The sequence below is a fragment of the Tubulanus polymorphus genome, chromosome 7 (assembly GCF_964204645.1).
Source record: "Tubulanus polymorphus chromosome 7, tnTubPoly1.2, whole genome shotgun sequence".
NCBI classification, from domain to species: Eukaryota; Metazoa; Nemertea; class Palaeonemertea; order Tubulaniformes; family Tubulanidae; genus Tubulanus; species Tubulanus polymorphus.
In genome coordinates, this window is record NC_134031.1 from 13238887 (window position 1) to 13259703 (window position 20817).

General features: G+C 37.1%; 3 protein-coding genes across 7 annotated transcripts in view; 1 reads left to right on the forward strand and 2 right to left on the reverse strand.

The window, feature by feature from the left end:
• The window catches only part of LOC141909360 (pre-mRNA-splicing factor ATP-dependent RNA helicase DHX16-like), a 415810-nt gene that overhangs the window by 143789 nt on the left and 251204 nt on the right, over positions 1-20817 (forward strand). The gene's annotated exons all lie outside the window — the stretch shown is intronic.
• Positions 7149-12322, reverse strand: LOC141908643 (transmembrane emp24 domain-containing protein 5-like). The gene is made up of 4 exons (XM_074798763.1): positions 12028-12322; positions 8310-8427; positions 7969-8114; positions 7149-7682 (listed from the first exon to the last, which is right to left on the reverse strand). The coding sequence occupies exons 1-4, from the start codon at positions 12253-12255 to the stop codon at positions 7449-7451; spliced, it is 726 nt and encodes a 241-aa protein (XP_074654864.1). The 5' UTR covers positions 12256-12322; the 3' UTR covers positions 7149-7448.
• The window catches only part of LOC141908642 (abasic site processing protein HMCES-like), a 46808-nt gene continuing 38485 nt past the window's right edge, over positions 12495-20817 (reverse strand). For all 3 annotated transcript variants that reach the window (XM_074798761.1, XM_074798760.1, XM_074798762.1), the window contains exon 10: positions 12495-14402. In XM_074798761.1, coding sequence (XP_074654862.1) covers positions 14291-14402 — 112 coding nt within the window. In that variant the 3' untranslated portion in view covers positions 12495-14290. The remainder of the gene's footprint in view (positions 14403-20817) is intronic.

Below are 20817 nucleotides of genomic sequence, written 5' to 3' on the forward strand. Positions count from 1 at the left end.
AGGCTGAAGGTGGTCTGTGGGTGAATGTGGTTTCGATTTGTTGCGTTTTCTTTTCTTGCCGCTAGGTTTAGTTGATGTTTCGTTACCATAGTTTGGGGATGAACTATCCATAGGCTGCCCAAGTAATTTGTTAATGTGACTCTGAGGTGTTTGGTCCATGAGCAGGTTAGCAACGGCTTGGCTGGTCTCCGATGTGTTTGCTGCGTCTCTTGTTTGGTTCCCATTGCTAAGTGTATGTCCAGGATCAGAGGGGACATGTCTTATTTAGACCTACTAACTATTCATCAGTAGATGAGAGCGACGAATAGGTAGGGCTATCCTCTAGGGAAGAAGTACTGTCTCTATATACTCTGTCGTTCATTCTGTCTAGGCTTATTTAATCCTTAACTATTTTTATTTATTAATTATTTTCTTCAAATAATGGGAGTTAAGTAAAACCAGTAGTTTGGTGTTACTGTCGTGGCTGGATTGGTCTACACAGTACAGGGCAGTTTTCGTTTTTTTTCTTTTTTTTCTTTATTTTAGAGATCACTGGGGGAGCCTCCGTTTACCGATTTATAGGAAACCCTGAACGAGTAATAAATATACTAACATAGTCTGATTTTAGTTCGTTAGACGGTTTACTTACGTACGCAATTTTATTTAATTTCATACGCAATCATAATATTTGACAAATTTAGTTGTTCTCCACAAATCGTAGTGATCGCGCGCTGCAAAAACCGGAAGTGTCTGGTTACTGTTAGCAACGGTAAACAAAAGTTTAGGTGATATTCGGAAACGAGAAAAACAAATATTATCTTACGGACCGATCCACTCAATATCCTCCGAAAAATATCAATCTTCACGAGTTGAGCGACTAAATCTCACGAAATCTGGAAGAAATTAAGTTGGTTCAATGTCTGTTATTTGTAGTTTAAACGTCCTGGTTCTCGTACGACTAGACCACTCCTGCGCATGCGCACTCTCTCCCATTTACGTGCATTTCTGTTCAGTTTGGTTTGTGACTGCGTGGCGTTTTGGTCACTGTAGTGTTTCGTTACTTGAAGAAGCGGAATAAATTGTAAGTTGTCTGGTTTCCTCTGTTTCCGTCCAATTTAATTTATTTTTGATAATTACAACAATATTCTGTAAACCTTAATGTTTGTAATTTGTATTGCAGTTAACGGTTATATTCTACCAGTAAAAATTGTCCGCGTATTCCGTCGTTGGTTTTTGGATTCGTCCTCGGGCAGCGTTGCCAATCACGTTTGGAACACTGGTCATCGTTTTAATTTTGATAAAGCCGAAATTTTTTATACATCCAGCAATTACACTAAACGCCACATAGTTGAGTCTGCTCTAATTACCCGTGACTCAGATATTAGTACCAATTTGAATAATGGCTTTTCTCCGCACAACCCCCTTCTTCTAAGTATACCACTATGCCTTGCCAAACACTAATTATTTACTCACTCACCAATTTACTCTATTAACCTGTTCTCCTCTGTATATATACCCCTGATACGTTAGTTAAACCTATTCTGACTTATGGCTGTGAAATCTGGGGTAACGAACATATTAAAATCATCGAGAAGGTACATCTTACTTTCTGTAAATACATTCTAAAACTAAATCGCAGCACCCCAAGCGTGACGGTCTACGGCGAATTAGGGAGGCCCCCTTTAGAAGTAGAAATTAAGGCACGTATGGTTAAATTTTGGGCAGGTCTGGTGATGAAGAATGGATCCACTTTGTCTAGTAGAATGTACAATGCAATTTACCGAGCATATCTGGATGAAGGAACCCTTTCCAAATGGCTTCGCCACATAAGAAATATCCTGGAGGAATGTGGAATGGCAAACATCTGGCAGAACCAACAAGCTCAACCCTTCGTTAATATAGACTTTATCTATCACTCTGTCAAGCATAGATTAACTGACCAATATATACAAAAATGGCGCGCAGACTGCGCCAACTCCCCTAAAGCTGTCACATACTGCCGCATTAAAACAAACTTTGAACCGGAATGGTATTTATTAAATTTACAGGCTAACCATAGAATTACTTTATGTCGTTTCCGTTGCAGCAACCATAGCTTACCGATTGAGATAGGGCGCCGTCATCGTATTGCTCGAGAAGATAGACTATGTATGAAGTGTAACACCCAAACCCTGGGGGATGAAAGACATGCCATTTTAGAATGCCCTGTATATGCGAATGAAAGAGCGCGCCTTTTCTCGCGTTACTATTGGGGGGTACCAACAATAGAAAACCTGGGGGAACTTTTCAATACGCACAAGCTGGCGGTAAAACTAAGTAACTTTAGTAAATTAGTTGGGGGTGCGTAAACGAGGCCCCGTAATATTTATCCAGCGTACATGTATATGTGTCTCTTTACGTAAACTTGTCAACGATTTGCTTCGCTGTACAATGCCATCCACTGTTAAAATGAAATGTATGAATGTTCTGTGCAAAACATGTTTTTGTGGAACAATAAAAATGAAATGAATGGTTTTAGTCTATATCTCACACCTGACGATGATCTCTAGGGTGAGATCGAAACGTCCTGTTCTATGTTTTTATGATTGAATGAATAAATTCTTTTTTCTAAATTCTTTTAATCTGTAGATAGTGGGTTTTTATCTTATTATCCGTTCACCACGTGAGTGTGGTTATCGTTCTCCTATATGATGTTCACAAGAGGAGCACATCGACCTATCCAATAGAAATACATTTTAAAAAGAATTAACCAATAGTAGGATTTAGTTTAGGACATCGAGCGAGTTACGGAAATAGATACAAGATACACATAATGAATTTCTGCTGCTTGCGTTGCATTTTATGACTGAGGACATCTTATTAGTTTCGCGGAGGATCTGTTAACGGAGTTTGGTAAGTTGAGATATTGTAATCATTCCTAGTTAAGATATTGTAATCATTCCTTTCATGTGCTAGAATTGTATCTGCCTTTTGTAACCGACTGGTTGTTGTATCTGCAGGCTGGCTGGGAAACTAGCATTTTCACCAGCGGTACAGGATTCCACCCATCCGGAACAACAAGGCAGTTAAACCTTATATGTACTATCTTTATTGCATCCCAGAATGAGAATGATTATCATACAGAATCATGAGTATAATGTGAGAACTAGGTGTGAGACAAGTTGTAGACATCAGGATTTACAAACTAACAGCTAGTGACTTGTTTGAGAGACGTAAATTAATTAATGAGGAGCACTGACAAGAGCTAATTACTTTGAATACATATTGAGTTATTACATTATTAATACTATTATTATCATTTTTAAGCATTTCATATAGTAAGAGATATGAAATATTATGAACCATTCGATATGAAATTGTAGATATATATGATTATAGAATATGCAACTTATATCAGGGTGACAGATGCCCCCTTGTTCAATTAAATTTGGCCCTCCAAATTTGCAGAAAACGTAGATGCTGAAAGCTCATCAAAACTCCTTCTGCCGCGAAAACATGAAAGTTTGAGTTTCGCCGCTTGAAAATGTCCAAACGCTGGACAATAACGGCCGGATTCTCAGTCATTCACGAATGAGTCACATGTTGACGATATGTTAACTGTAATTTTGAATGATCTGCAGATGATCCCCGAATTCTGGTTGATTCTGCGACGAACAAAACTAGCGATGTGTTGTGTAGTTATGGCGTCCCGAAGTCCACTTGGTGATAGTGTTGTGGGTGTGGTTTCTCCTCCACCTATGTTATGGTCCGTGTATCTTCCAGTGCTGTGAATCCGGGTTGGGTTGTCCCAGTAGCGTCGTGGTGATAATTCCTCTCGACGATGTTGCGAGGACACTCTCTCAGATCAGATCTCCGTCCTTGGTCTTGACTTCTTACACGGCTCCCAGAAAAACTTAACAATTTCTAAAGTCATCTTTCGTTTATTTCTTCTTACTAGATGTATACAGATCATTCCCCGGAGCTTTTCCTATATGTATACAGATCATTCCCCGGAGCTCTCTCTCTCGCTCTCTCTAGATGTATACAGATCATTCCCCGGAGCTCTCTCTCTCTCAATGATGTATACAGATCATTCCCCGGAGCTCTACTATATCGTGCTTACAAAAACCTCCCTATTTATATTAATTTCTCTTGTGTAACGTGTGCAGGTCCTCTTCCACATACGGCGATGACGGTCATGGGCGATGACGTGTCTGCACACGTCACAATTTTCTAAAAATATACTTTTGCACTCAACGGAGTCCATGGCCGCACCATATTTAGTTTACCTATGTAGATACATACGTCACTTCCACACTTGTTTATTTATATAATTCCTATTTATGTTCATGTATGTACATATCCACGAAGGTTGTCAGATACTGCAATACTGGCCATGAACACCAGCTCCCATGCACTACTTGTTGATATTGTTTAACCGCTGATAACTGAACCCTACTACTATATATATATATATATATATATATATATATATATATATATATATATATATATATATATATATATATATATATATATATATATATATATATATATATATATATATATATAACGGTTGCGCCACCGCGCGGGATTTACGCGAAGCAGCAGAACACAAACACGGCCACTCTCTCAATTTTCAATGATAGAAATCGTGTGTGCATTTCAATTATTTTGGCTGTTAGGGTTTTAAGGCACAATATAAGTTGATGATGTGATATGGCGATGTTAATTAATGATAATTCCGCAGTGAAGCTAGTCACGAACGGTGCCGATTGAGTGTACAGCTGCCAAAAACACTGAAATGTGCGTAGTTGCGTAACTATTTGCAGTGAATTGCAGACGAAACATGAAACCTTAACGGCCTTAAAAAAAAAATTTTATCAATCGCAATTGTAAAATAAAAATGAGATAGAACCTAAGTTAAAATTCTGGCCATTTCTAAAATGTTATTAATTATTATTACTAATTTTTAGTCAGTGCGGAACGTTTAGTTTTCCAACAATAATGAGGGGTGGTAGGTAGTCATGCAATTCAAGTCATCATTTATTACACGTTACTTCCGTGTTGTTGAAAATCTCGCGAGTCCTGGACTAAACCCCAATGAACAATGTGATCTGTGTGCTGGCCACAAATGCACACAGATCACACTACACTACCCATTACCCACTCCAGTACCCACAGCTTTCATATATCCATCCAAATATTTAGTGGCTTTCTTCCTGGATTTTGGCGGCGTCTACAAATGTATTCTGGCCTTTTTCAAACTGCACAGCATTGCCGGGGTTATTTTGCGCAACGCAGACATTTCTTTAAAAAGGTATTGGTATACTAGAATTTCAAGGAAAATCTTAAATTTCTCAGTTTTTTAAAAAGTACTGTTATTGAACACTATAGATGGGTAGAATGACCTCCGAAATTTTTGGAGTGGTCAGATAACGGGAAAGGCATGTTTTGGGGGGTCAAACAAGACTCCTCCAAGCCCTTAGCAACAGCCCTTAGCAACGTGTTCTAAGTTACTTTCAGAGGTGTTAAACCGATACTATTTATACCCGTGCAGTGCTGCCATCTACAATATATTCACAATAGACTTTATAGCCCAAAACATTGATCTGAAGGTCGTTGGGTGTCATTTTTTGAAAGAAATGAAAATGGCATCAGACCACAATCAGGTTAGTAGCTCGAAGATGCGTAGTGCCGGACCCCAAAAATAGTACCTAGAGTGAAGAAGAGGTCCCCCATAAATGTTGCCATAATTTCAGCAAATGGGATAGGTAACGAATTTCGGTTACATGTATGAAATCCATTGATCCTGAGAGACAGATTGATGATGAAATAAGGGATTCCCTGGACTTTTTTTGCTTGGAGTAAGGAAACCAAACACGGTGGGGGATTCCCTTAGATATTGGGCTCGGATGTACTGGCATACCTGTACTGGGATACCCCTCCTTTGTAAAGGTTTGATTATTTCAAAAGTTATGTTGGGTATGTGGGGCGAAAACCACTTCACAATGCGTAGCTAAAATGCTGGCCTATGAGCCATAAGCAGGATTTCCCCTGAATTTACGCGCTTATATATGAACTAAACTCTCGAATTTCTTGTTTTTACTATAGGATATAGAAGATTTTGGAATAGTGGTCTGAGCTCAAATCATGAAATTTTCCAGAATTTTGAATTTACAGAATTTCATAGCATACATGTATTTTACTTTAGTCTCGTGAATACATGCTTCATTGGGCTTTTAAGTGGTAAAATTATTAACTTTAAACTGTTATCTATCAATGAGATAAGTTAGAAACATTCAAAGAAAAAGAAAAAAAGTTTACATGTAATCCAATCAGCCCCCCCCCCCCCTGCTAAAAATAGCCAGCCACCAAGGGTGAATGCAATAAATTCAGGATCACGATGAAAATTTTGGCAACTTCTGCACAATATGGTGGCACAGGAGCTACCTGCAGGGTAAACAGCATTCAAATGAACAATTTGATAGGTGTAAACCTACTAAAGTGTTGCATTTTAAATAAATTAAGTCAAATTCCTTGAGAAATTTAAAAAAATTGGTGTTTTCTCGCAATCATCATTTAAGCCTGACGCACATTACCGAAAACATGATTTTGAAAAAAGTATTTGAGATAGAGCCTTGAAATTTGAAATACTTGTTATCTATACATAAAACTAGTGCATGTGCCTTGGAAAAGTTAATATCTACGTTATGGTAGGCTAGGTACCTCTATGAATATATAATTAGGTAGAAAATTTCTGAAAATTTGTGTAGTTTCAACTTTGAAATCATTTTTTGAAAAATATAACTTGTGTAAACACTAGATAGAGGCACAAGCACTAGCCATGTTAGTTATGAACCAAATGCTGAAAGAATTATATCAATATATCAATTGGTTTATATTTTAGAGTGTTTTTCGTAAATCCCTCTAATTGCGCATAAAAATTCACCTAATTAGCATAAATTAAAAAAATTAATTTTCGAATGTGTTACATTTTCTATAGAGGTCACACTACCATAGGTTGAATATCTGTAACTTGCTATTTGAAGAATTTAGAAATTCTACTATACCAATACCTAACCAGCCAGAACCAAGCACAAGTTGTGCAACATGACGCAGAGCAGTAAAAGAGATACTAAAGATTTACAAATCAGATTTATATATTTCAGTTTTCCAAAATTCCTCCAAATATAATATTTTATATATAGGCTTAAAATATAAACGCACATTTGGTTTGAAAAATAATTAAGTAAATAATTGGAAGAGCCTGGATAACGAAGACGACTTGGCTTCTAGCTAGGGCTTTATTATTTCTTATTTTCAGTGCTTTTCTGCCAATCCATCAAAATTGTCACCAAGGCACCACGCATTTTTCTATTTCACAGGAAACAAGGTATTTTAAAACCTTCGGGCAATCAACACGAGTGGAAAATCGCGTTTTTTTAAACTGTTTAATGGCTTAACGTACGAAGCGTTCAGTTTTGTTATTAAGCCCTAGGTTTTGAAGTTGGTGTGACATTTTTTGTATGAAACATTTTACGCAAAAAGTAAACTTGGGTACCAGACGTGCAAATTATAATAAGAATTTGGAATATGGACCAGTAATTAATGTAACGATTATTGTTATGAATTAGATACCAGTCTCGTATAACTTCTCGTCTACTTGCTGCCTGGAAACGTAATGTATCCGATATCGCCTTGGCTACTTTTGATATTGAATTCTTTAAAAGAAATTGAAGAGAAATTACATGTGACAACGGATAAATTCATTCCATCGAAAGAATTTAAATGCTCAACCAGGGGCGGATCCAATGGGGGGGGGGGGTGCAGGGGTGCGCAGCCTCCCAAAATCTCACGGGAAAATGAAAAATATTAGATACACAAAAAGTTCATAATGTTTGTATGTGCGTGTACACGTACCCCTCCCTGAATCAGACCACAGATCCGCCCGTGTCGATTCACATTTTTATAATCGGAATAATTCAAATCGGATTATTGTGAACTTACCGAGAAGTTACCTACGGTTAATTCTAGTTTGTTGATGTCGTCTGAATAAGCTTCCCAATCAGCCATGTGGTACGAAACTATGTATAAGTATACTAACTTAGATGAAAATCTACTGAAGGAATTATCAATACAAATTTCGTACGGCCCTGAATAAAACAATGGATAACAAAGGCATTACTTAAGATACGTATACGTATACGTTATCTTTATAAAGATAAAAGTGTTATTTCAAATAGCGCTTATTCACTCGAAACATTCACTTTGGCTAATACTGTAGCCAATGCTGCTTCACAGCTTCACGAATGAGTACATTTAGGTGGATGTTTGGAAAAATAGATTACCAGTGTCTACAATATCCTTCTCTATCGAACCGTCACTTTTCCATAATTCTGACGCTAGTACCTCTCCATTCGGTTTATGGACCACTAAATCGATGTTTCTATCAGCTCCTCGTAACACCTAAAGCACCACAAAATGGAATATATATTTCAGGCGTCAGAGGCGCCCCATCCATCCATTCACATACAGACACGATTTTACGACGAGGTATCGAGTGTGAACGAAAACTTTGCTGATCGCGGAGAGGAGTAGAGCTATTATGTTCTATTTCTCTACATCTAGCCAATCAACATTTAGTAGTTTTAATTTTTGGTGTATTTCAACAATAACTTAAGAGAATAAATCTTGAAGTTGAGTGACTAAATTAGTTTTCATATGAGCGTGGATAAAGGCGGTCGTAGCTTATATACCATATGACACCCAGCGTGATATCCATGGCAGGGGCAGATTAGGGGAACCCAGAAGGCCCGGCCCCCTTTTGACAAAAAAATTCCACAGCCTGGCTTATAAGTCACTTAAAAAGTGGCAAATTATTGGCAAAAGGTATCTTTTACAATCATTTTTGGTGTTTGGTCCTATCAGTTCCTGTATCCAATCCTGCAGTGTATATTTGATTTTCTTTTTAGCAATTCTCTTTTTTTTGACGCCTTATAAAACGTTACCATTATGAAACCTAAACAATGTTAACCATTCAGCGTCATTTTACAAACGACAACCGTAGATCGATGTGCAAAACGTCACAGGTTTATGTGTACACATACAAGCTCTTTGGCAAAATATTATTGATAAAGATATAGAATGGCTCCCTGTGATTATATAATGACCTCTATTTGAACGTCGAAATGTTATATTGCGTTGAATATTTTGAGAAGACGTATTGTTATAGTAAAGGAAGTATGATTATATCAGGAGCGGCAGGCATGAATAGAAATGATAAGTAAATCGGATTATTCGGTTAAATGGCGGATGTATACACGATTTGGAAGTCTGATATAAAAGTCAGACCCTGACATGGGGATGCTAGTGGAATGACGAAGCTATCTACGATCTGTGTAGGGCCGGTGTGAATTTCATCGGCGGCTGCTACAAGCGGTCTATTCAAAAACGTGTAAACATATAATTTCAATATTCAAATGTTCTAGAAAATATGTTCGATATTAGGGGTATGCAGGTTTCATGAGATTAGCAATTTATAATAGCATAGCTGTCATATACGGCTCCGCGTCCACTGATGGCATGTGTATAAGGATATCAATTCAATTCAATACTTTATTGATCCTTATTACATTGAAATTCCGGGATAATATTCCCAAATTCAATAAAGTTACAAATTTCAAAATAAGAAAATACAAAATACAAGTCACACGGGTAATTCATACAGAATAACATGAATAAGTTATTTAAATGACAATGTCTACTTCCACCCAGATTCGAGTCTAGGATATCGAGTGACAGCCAAACCGGGCCCCGGGACCAGGCCGGCTGGCTACACGATATGCTCAAAGTCATGATGAGACACCAGAAGAGCTCTTTCTTCAACCATGGAGGCAATGACGTTGCAGACCAGCTTAGAGGCAAAAGTGAATCGAAGTCGGTCACAAGTTGACAATTTTTTTTAAATTAGACCAGTCGAAGACTGTATCATCTACCCAATCGCCAAATCTCATAATTCCCCAAATTTCTTAAAACTTCGATTTCAATTTTGCAATTCCACATTAGCTTATCCCTGAAATTCTACATTTTTTCGCAGGCGTCAAATAATTTATTAAAGTTAATTTTCTTGTTGATAAGTGTGGAGCTGTATACCGCTTAGTAATTTGCGCGTGAACTTAGCACGGTCTAAGATTAAATAACGGAAGTAATCTTCGCAGAATTGGTTCAGATATTTACTGATTTGACGAAGTATGGTTCAAAATCATTTGTTAGCATCAGGTTAACACTGAGGCTGGGCCGTTTTGGAAGATGAAACCATATTGATACACCTTCCAAGGGCGGATCCAGGATTCGAAGGGGTGGACCTGAACATTTAAGAAGGGCATGCAACGCGAGGGATGCAAACATGTAATCTTGGTGGCCCACCCACGGACAATTTCGTATAAAAGGGGACTTTTCTGTTCTGGGCCCATTTTTTATTTATTTTTCGGATTTGTATACAAATTTGCAGACTTTTTCGGACCTCCTTAAATCCGCCCTTGCGTACAGCGCCCTTGCGTAATCATTGGACGATGCGTATCTTAATGCAACTTATAAAAATGAGATGATTACGAATTGTTATTCCAGTCGCCCATCTCCAGTGATGCGCGGTGTGATTTGAGTGATCGGTATATGGCCGGATCTGGTCGCCAAGCCGTGGTTCGAACCCATTCAGTAAGCTGCATGCCACGTTGGATTGTGTGGAAAACATTAATTAGTTTCGCCTGAATAGATTACGTATAGATGTCAATGAAGCCTCGGTGTACTCAAACGAAATCATGAAAGTAAACGCATGTGTTGCGCAGATGTCAACATTTGCAGCTATTCACATAGTACATTTAGCATAAAACCAATAAATATATTGTAAAGATTTGATAACAAATACATGTATTCTATTTGCATGGTTTGATATCGTTATCTATAACTGAATTTTTAAGCGTACATTGTTATTTGTATGGAAATGTATGCAAATCTCTCATCATATATATATGTATGTATGTATGTATGTATGTATGTATGTATGTATGTATGTATGTATGTATGTATGTATGTATGTATGTATGTATGTATGTATGTATGTATGTATGTATGTATGTATGTATGTATGTATGTATGTATGTATGTATGTATGTATGTATGTATGTATGTATGTATGTATGTATGTATGTATGTATGTATGTATGTATGTATGTATGTATGTATGTATGTATGTATGTATGTATGTATGTATGTATGTATGTATGTATGTATGTATGTATGTATGTATGTATGTATGTATGTATGTATGTATGTATGTATGTATGTATGTATGTATGTATGTATGTATGTATATAGATAAATATATATAGATAAATATATATATATATATATATATATATATATATATATATATATATATATATATATATATATATATATATATATATATATATATAAGCTTATATATATATATACATATATACATATATATATATATATATATATATATATATATATATATATATATATATATATTTATCTATATATTTTTTCGACGTCTTAAATTATTTTCCACAAGAAAACCATCTGCCGTCAAGTGTATCACCACAGATTTGAAGATATCCCGTCATGCATACATCACAGATATGCCCATGATTCACATCTGGAACTTACCAGTCCTGGTCTATTCAACGCGATTTATAATCGATTTTAATATGCTGTGGAACATCGATGATAAATCACTTCTAACACTGCTATTCATTGACTATTTTTCAATGATTCATTCAATAAATCTATCCATGGGGCGATTATATGGGAGGTGTAAATTTCATTCAATTTAGTTCTATTCCTAGAGCGAGGAATATGAAATGAATGGTTCTTCGTCTAATGATACATAAGGACCTTATGATCGTTTTTGAGATGTACCATAAAACAAAGGTCCTAAAATAAACACTGCTACCTCCAATATTTTCATACAACCTATATATGTGCGTATTATTGATAATATTATATAAAATGTACGTATGTACACTCTCGTAAACTACTCACTTCAAATGAAACATGAAGCTCAGCTCCGGACTTCATATTTTGAAAGAAACATTCGCGCCCTCCGGCGCCAACGTTCATCTTAAACTCATATGTCGCTCCTGGCAGTCCTTCGAAATCAAAATCGTCGTCCATCGCCGAATTTTCATTGTCACCAATTATTTCTGGTAAACAATATTTAGTCCACACAATGAGGATAAGCATGAACACAGCCACAATGTAAAACTCCATGATGACGATTAATAGTATTGTGTCTACAGGCAAACGAACCGGTCCCAGCCACGTACGTATAATAATAATAATACATCAGCTATGTCATATTATCAGGATTTAATCAATATCACTCAAGAGTTTCACATTCATACCACCAGATGACGATAGTGCCACAGGATTTATAGTTCTGTTTGTTGGGATAGAATCTGATGAACGGAACAACAAAATGACAAAAACACAACATGTCTAATAACCAGTACAAGCGATTTTATTCTACAAACAATTGCTTTAAACGCATACAGATTAGGGCCCACATGGAGTTTTAGAATGTAGGTAAAAATGTCCCGGGAAATAACGTCACATAAGGTAGAAAAAATGTAACAGTCTATCATTACTAATATCGTAAATTTCACATCAAAATAACACCAGAGAACAAAATTTGATAATTGTGTAAATTGCACTTACCACAAAAAAAGAATTCACCGAGTGACCATGAGAATCATAGCCCTAGAATTTGGCATTCATTAATTTTGGCTATTGAGAACATGTGGACTCATTACATGTTACGTCAAATTTAAGGAGATTGAATGAGCAGTTTCTAAATTACATACCATTAATGGAGAAAATTATGAAAGTTATAGAGTAAATGCACAGATACTTGAATTAATACGTCAAATTTGTCATCAAATGTTAAAATTGTTATCAAAATGTATCACCAAGTTTGTTCTCTGGCGTTAATATGATGTGAAATCAGGGACATTTTTACCGTATACCGAAGTTTTACGCATGGTGAAGAGATTTGCTTAACCTTTCTTAAAACATTTGATACATTGCAAAAAGGCATTCATATATTTACAAAGATTACTTCAGATAATCTTTTTTAGTCTAATTCATTATTTGCACTTCAATTTACTAAGAGTGGGCCTAAGATATTGCAGGGGCGGATCCAGGGTCATCGTCTGGGGGTGAGCACGAATGGAATTATGATATCCATTGACAAATCTTCACCAAATACCGCGAGCGCCGTATCCGTGAAGCCATGAAAGGGGGGTTTGGGGGCCCTCCCCCAGGAAAATTTGGAATGTTTGAAGCATTTTCCAAGTCGTATGCCAACTTTTTAAACTGTCTGCAAGTCGATATCCGAGCATTTTATGACACTTAATACCACTATTGAAGCCGGAAGAAAAAATAAATATATTCTCCCAACAAAGCTCAATACATATACACAGTAGGCCCCATTGTTTTATGGCGAATTGTCCACTACGTATATTTTTCAAAACATTGCAGTTGAAAAGAGTGAGACTGCTTCTGACATCGTTATTTGAAATTTGTAAGCTTTAATGGGTTCGAAATTTTCAGAAAAATAACTAACAGTTTTCATTGTCCCCAAATTGATGAGGTTCGCAGATAATCCAATCGGATGATAACTCACATATTCGATTATTTTGTGGTGATCATCTTGTGAAGATCGTGCGCCAAATGCAAACTGTATCTGACATTTTATAAGATATTATACATGTATTAACAAATCCGTGTAAACTAATACTTCTTGTACTAAAACTGTCGGGGTCGAAAGGTTACACAATTGGTAGGTATCAAGTATTTTCATGTGTGCAATGCATACGCTAATGCATAAACAACCCGGGGCTCTTCGATACACTCTAGTCTTCTCATTTTTTAAACATTTCGAGTGGAAAAGTTGATCCAGATTTTTCATCTGTGACTTTTAGGGGGTGAGCACCAGCACCGCGAGGATCCGCCACTGTATCGGTATTAGGTCCCAACCTAAGACCTCAAAAAGGAACGTGGCGGCTTGATACAAGGAATACCCTACCTTTTCTTTTAGCTTCCACCTGCAAAAGTGTTCCTACCGAAGACCCTGATTTATCACATCAATATATTGAAAAAGAATATAATGAATGTCGTATCATTTTCGTGAATTCTGCCATGCAAGTGAGGGTATTAAGATAACTCTTTGGAGTTAATGTTTGGCTTAATACACAAAAGCAACAATTATTCCCATTGGTAATAATGTAAATGATAATGTATACAACTATGGCTTTGGTTTTTTCACTTCTGGTTCTGAAGGGTCGGGTTCATCAGTTTTATGCTTCTGTGCATTCTTCAGCCAAGAGGTCATCAAAGTATTTTTTACTGGCTTTTTTCTGAAAAATGAAGATATTAAGTGGGATTTTAAACAAAATTGAAATTAAGAAATAAATGACTTTTCTAACTACAAACAGGATTTTCTTTATCGGCAGAGACGAATACATATTCAACCTGGATCTGTTTAACAGGGCCGTACCTAGCATTTGCAATTCAGGAGGGGGGGGGGGCAGAGAACCTGAAAAGGGCAATTGAATAGGATAGTTCTATAAGCTCTCCCAGACTGTGGAATAACCTTCTTGCGGACATACCAGACTCCATGTCTTTGTCTTGTGATTCATTCAAGCAGACACTCAAAACAGTTCTATTCCGTGCCAACTACACATAGTTTCTAGAGAAGCACATTTGAACTTTTATAAGGAGCTTTGCACTATGTATAAGAGTACTTTATTATAATTCACAATTACAATTACATAATATTTGGAATAGGCCTGCAATGGCCCTTAATTCCAGAGCAAAAAACGTAATTTCCTGATATGCTATAGCTGACACAACCCGTCAGCTCCGTCTATTGTAGTAATGTGAGGTCCTTAAAACTAAAAAAAAAACAAAATTTACCAAATTTGAAAATTTCAGACTAATTGTTAGTATTGAGGGGTTGTATATATTTAAAAACTGATGGATGGCGTATGAAGTAAGATTTGATATACTGCTTTCTGATATCGTCAAAACGGGGACATTTAATTGCTAAATGGTACTTGTCTTCCAAGTCGTTGTGGTCACAAAACCTCCATTTCTGTCATCTCTCTCAAGTGGTGGCCTTTGCCATATTCTAGTTTCAACTAATAAATCATGGCTACACATTCTGATTCTTGCAATTGCTTAATTAGCCCGCCAATTTTGTGTATACTGACCTCGAGTGTATTAATAGAACTCTTTGCAGTTAATGTTTAGCTTAATACACAAAAGCAACAATTATTTCCAAATGATAATTTATACAACTATGGCTTTAAGTGGTAATTCATCATAATTTTGATATCCCAATAATATTTGGAAAAGGGGCACCTTTCCAAATTGCACCCCTGCTAAATACGGGCCTGTTGAACCTACGTTTCTTTACGCTTTGAGTCTAAGAGAACTCTTACTCGTAAAACGCTTACTCCATTTGAATCGACAAATCAGATGAACATTTTCAGAAGGGCATGTGTATGCCATATTCTGTAGCACATCAGGGTCGTTTCCAGAGTGGCTAAGTGGCATGCCCCCCCCCCCTGTTTTTTTCCTCAAGCATCATTTTTACATGGTAATGAATCACAAGTACATGATAGAACAGTTCTTGATAATGTCACTGGGAAAACCCTTCTAGAGGGATTTCCAAGTGATGCCCTTCCTAAGGGCTTTCCCTGTTATGTCATGAAACAAGGGTCAAGCATCGATTAGAATGGTGAAAAATTCATTGAAATTTTGCACATTTTTTCCCAGCACTTCCAAGTGGCTTAGAGCTGATGGACGAAACTTGCTACATCAATTCCAACACATATTTCCCTCCTAATTACAAAATATCAGTTGTTTATATCCACTGGTTACAATTTGTGCCACCAAGAGCTACCAGAAAGTTCGCTTCTAGAGGGTCTATTTTAAGGCGCTTGAATTATTCTTGCATCCTCCCCTAGCATTGATTCGAACCTGATGGCATCGCTAGACTCAGCCAAGGTTTGAAACACTGCCACACTAGACTGGGTGCAAAGGTACATGGGCACTTTGCCGCATGAAAAGTTGCGGCACCAATTGGATTGCTCGTTGTATAAGGGGTCGCGCATATTGTGGTTCAACTCCTGAACAGGTTAAAATAGTGCCAACTCGAAATAAATTGCCCATGGGCAAAGTGTGGTTTACCTTGAAAGCTAGAGCTTTTTCGGAATAAGGGCATTGCTTGAAAAATCTTTTTAATTCGTGGCTTCAAAGTTCCACAAGTTTATAATGTATTTTATCTTTCTTAAAGAATTATTTTGTAGTCAAAATAAGACCAAAGATGTACATTTGGTTACGGTCCACGTCCAAAAGTTTGTAGGGTATAGGTAGGCGCGGCAGGGAAACTATTTTATATTTTCAAAAAAATATGTTTCACAATTTTCAGGATGAGTCGGTAGGTAAGTAGAAATTTTTTTGCAAAATTTTTGGGCAAAAAAAACAAATTTATCACCTTTTTAACATGGAAACAATTTCGCAAAAATCATCTACGTTGTGCACGGGAAATTTGTGTAATAGCGTAGATTTCGAGAATTATTCTAAAATTATAACTTCGTCCAGAGCGTCATCTCTGTGATAAAAATGAAATATTACATTGAATAATATAGCTGCCAAGCAGCGATGATGGGTTTTCTGCAAAGCCATTCAGAATGATGGGAATTGTAGTAAATTGAAATATCGATACATAGAATAAAATGCATTGACAGATTCGAACCTAATATGCTGTGTAAATGTAAAATATGATTCAGCTTTGAAACCGAACATACGCGGACGTACAATCACAAATATTAATTTATTTGACCAGGCATTTATTTTGGCATTCAAACATCTTGATACTGTATTATCACCATGCTTAAAAATGGATCTGTCCTATTAAGAACTCATCTTAAGCACCTGCTGAGTCGATAGATTGAGTGAATTTACAGATAAGAATGTACTATGATTTAGAATAGATTTAAGAAGTTAATGTTTTTATTGAAATATTTGAATAAATACATATATTGTAGTGTAGATTCAATAAATTATGAATTGATCTGGTCTGGGTTTCCGGCTGATGTTGATTTTGGCTTTTATGGATTACAAATTCTATAGTGATAAACAATTGATACCTGCAACATGTGTGTAAATCAAACCTATTCCACTAGTTGCGTGTGTTTCCTAATAAATGGGAGAGTCACTCTTGATCCGAGTTATTAGAAAAATAATGTTCATTTAGTTATAGACATTCATTGCCTTTTTGGAAATTCTGTAATAATATTTGTTCTGTCCTAATTTTTATTACTGTATGAACCAATGATATGCTTTGTAAATATGATGTAATAAAATAAATTTGAATTTGAATTAAATTTGAACATGAGAATCAAGCATAACTTGTGTTTTTTCAACTTGTCTTTTGTTAACAGTTCCAGAGTTTCAATTACAATCAAATCCAAATTGGCTAAAAAGTACATAGGACTAAATGAAATGAACCGTTAGTTACTGCAAACCTATTCCAGTGTTATGTCGATCGTGTTGAATCACTTTCCCTGAGTTGAAAGAATCAGATCTTCTATGGTGCAACATCGGTCCAAGAGAGATTTTTTGGTGTTGACTGTCCTTGACCATCTAACTTTATGCGTTTGACATTGGAATCAGCATCATACCCATTTGAACTGCAAAATATTCACACAACATGAAAACCTACAGTACATGTATACAGTAATGAAACTTTCACCGATGTTGGATATTTGAATGAACGTTGGGCTTATTTCAGTATTCTAAAGCAGGAAATAATAAGCCCAATAAATAGGCCCTATTCCAATTGGAACAATTGTATAATGCGTACAGCAGCACTTATCAGTCAAGTATGGAGAAATCGGTATACCAAACCTACGAACAGCAAAATGTACAGGCCTACAATGATTTCTGGTATACAAGCCGTGACCACATGAACGTTTTGGTTTGACTATTAATGTCAGCAGGTCAGAGAAGGCCTGGCCAAATTTAATCACATGGCTCAAATCAATTAGCCTTTCTGCGTGTGAATACTTCACTGTATTGTTTTAAAAATAGGCCTATCGAGTGAATTAGTACAAAGACTGAATTAGACTTTAGGCTAGTCCTGACCAAATCCTATCCATGTTATAATTGCACCAGTTATAGTAACATCACTGTAGGGCCGACGAGAGGGAAAAAGTTGTGTTTGTAGTACTTAGGCATGGTAGGCTTGTCGTACTCACTTAATACTTAAAATGCTGTTGTTACCTGTACGTGACTGTACGGTGATTTCTACAGGTTAGCCGTATGTGAGTACGTTGACGCTCAGACTTGCAATATTGGGATTCGAAACCAAACGAAAAAAAAACCAGTTGTAGTACAGTGATTTACCCATGGTGCCACAGAACGTAACTGCAGGGTGGATGAAATTTGATTTACAAATAGCCTAGCCTCACCTAACCCAAACTCTATTCTTTCACGAATGCGCGTTTGCAGATTATAGGAACTCACATACGGCGTTTTTAGGGAACTCACGTACGGCGTTTTTTAGGGAACTCACGTACGGTTAAACTGTGGATATCACCGTACAGTCACGTACGCATAACAACTTCGTACTTAAAAAATGGTATTGGCTACTATATAATAGGCCTATAGACAAATAAATACCGGTAGGCTTTCTTAGCTTACACACTTCACAACCGAACCAACTGACCAACCAGTATATTTATTCCCAGTACGCACCAACCGGCACAGGCCTAACACTGTTTGTCAACTGTGTGTACCGTAGTAGGCTATCGATAATCACCTGATACTTTTCTGTCGTTTGTTTTCTCTCTGAGACGAACGTAATTCTGCACCGAAATTCTAGTAGCCCTCCGCGACTCAACGACCTTGATTTAAACTTGATCAATTAAAAATCTGTTTATTGACGCTTTTGGTTACATGAACTGATCAGCAATATACTTAAATGAAATAACCGGAATAACAAGAAATCAAAAATATTAAAGAGGTAACAAACAAATTCCCGTAAATCTGTCAGACATGCGAACGCCGGACTCGTAAACTATTGGACTCGGACCCGCTGAGCAATAAATTCATAAAATTGACTTTGAAATTGATTGTGGAGAAGAGAGGGAATTATTCGATAGCTCTTCCTCGAAAAGAAGAGAGAAAATCGGAAAGAAAACACAACATGGCTACTAATTGAACGGAGCCAAATTTCCGATGTTTACGGCTCGACAGTGCCTTTATAACGTGGATTTATCAAAATTCCCATGCAGTATCTGGAGATTGAAGTGAGCTGAAGGATATCATACGGATTGTATCGGCGACTGCGGTAAGGTAAGGAAGCCTTTACGCTTTTAACAAAAACTATGTGGAAAAGGGGGAAAAAAATAATAAATATAGCTGCAAAGCAGCGATAACAGGTTTTCTGAGCAGGCGTGCTATTCATAGTTTGAAAAGTGGATAATAGAAATATATCAATACGGGATACGCATTTGACGTGTCAAGTCACACCAATGCGGTTTAACATAACATAATTTATAGTTATAGTCTAATTGGGGGTTACTCGGGTCGTTTATTGTCTGCGGAGTCGAGTAGATTGGTTACCCGGAAGTAGTGCGCATGCGCGAAGGGGAAAGGCTGTCTGCTAACAGCTCCGATCAATTTCGGATTTTTGGACCTAAAACTAGCTAACGGACTGTGTATTCACTACATATTATCAGATTCGGCCCAAGGAACCATCAGAAATTGCTGAAGCGCTGCGACAACGTAAATTGGTTGCATTTGCAGTAGTTTTAAGTCGGTTAGAGACGTTGATTTTGACACTTGGCAACACGTGTGTTTACACCGGAAGTAAACAAACCAGCGCTCACAGAAATCCATACGCAGAGGAAATAGGACAACTTCATTTTATTATTAACTGACAAGTTAGCTGTTTGAAACCAACTATGATGGCTTCGGGATTAAACGAAGGGAATAAGTATTCAATACGTAATAATGAAGCTAACGAAACGAACAGTATTGACGAAATAAACATTTTGGATGTTTCAAGTAGCAACCAGGTGGTGCCAGCGTCGATTCGCGAAAACCAGGAAAACTCTAAAAATTCACGTAGGACATCGCTGGCACTGGAGCTATCAAATCATCAGGACGCGGCAGGTACATCGAATGTTTACTATTGTTCACCTACTAACACCACTACTAACAACACATCCCCCAGTACCGTTGTTACTAATACACTACTAAATCCGACTCACGATGACTGGCCCGATGATAACAACAGAAATGAAGAGTGGCAGGATGACTGGAGATCCGAGGGGGACGATAGCTCTGATCCCGAACACTTGACCACGCCAAAATTGAAGAATCAACAGAGAGTCAAATATCACCTCTCCGGTTCCTCACGTACTAGACAGTTCATCAGACCGCAGCAAGGGATATCATCTACATCAGCTAGTTTCAGTAGACCAACATATCTGGCAGCTGAATCGGATACACCGATAGGGTTCTCCCCGATACCTAAGATAAGAATATCCAAAAACACTTCAAACATGCCAGAAAATAGTATGGATATTGAGATCGGGCCCCATAAAGGAGACAAACCCATCCAGCAAGCTAGTAAAAAAAGGAAGATGAATATATGTCTATCTTGTGGGGACAGTGGACGCAATATCAGTTGTTCGATATGTCAAGGCAACTGGTGCGAAACCTGCGTCAGAACGATGTACGAAGATATTGACCTGA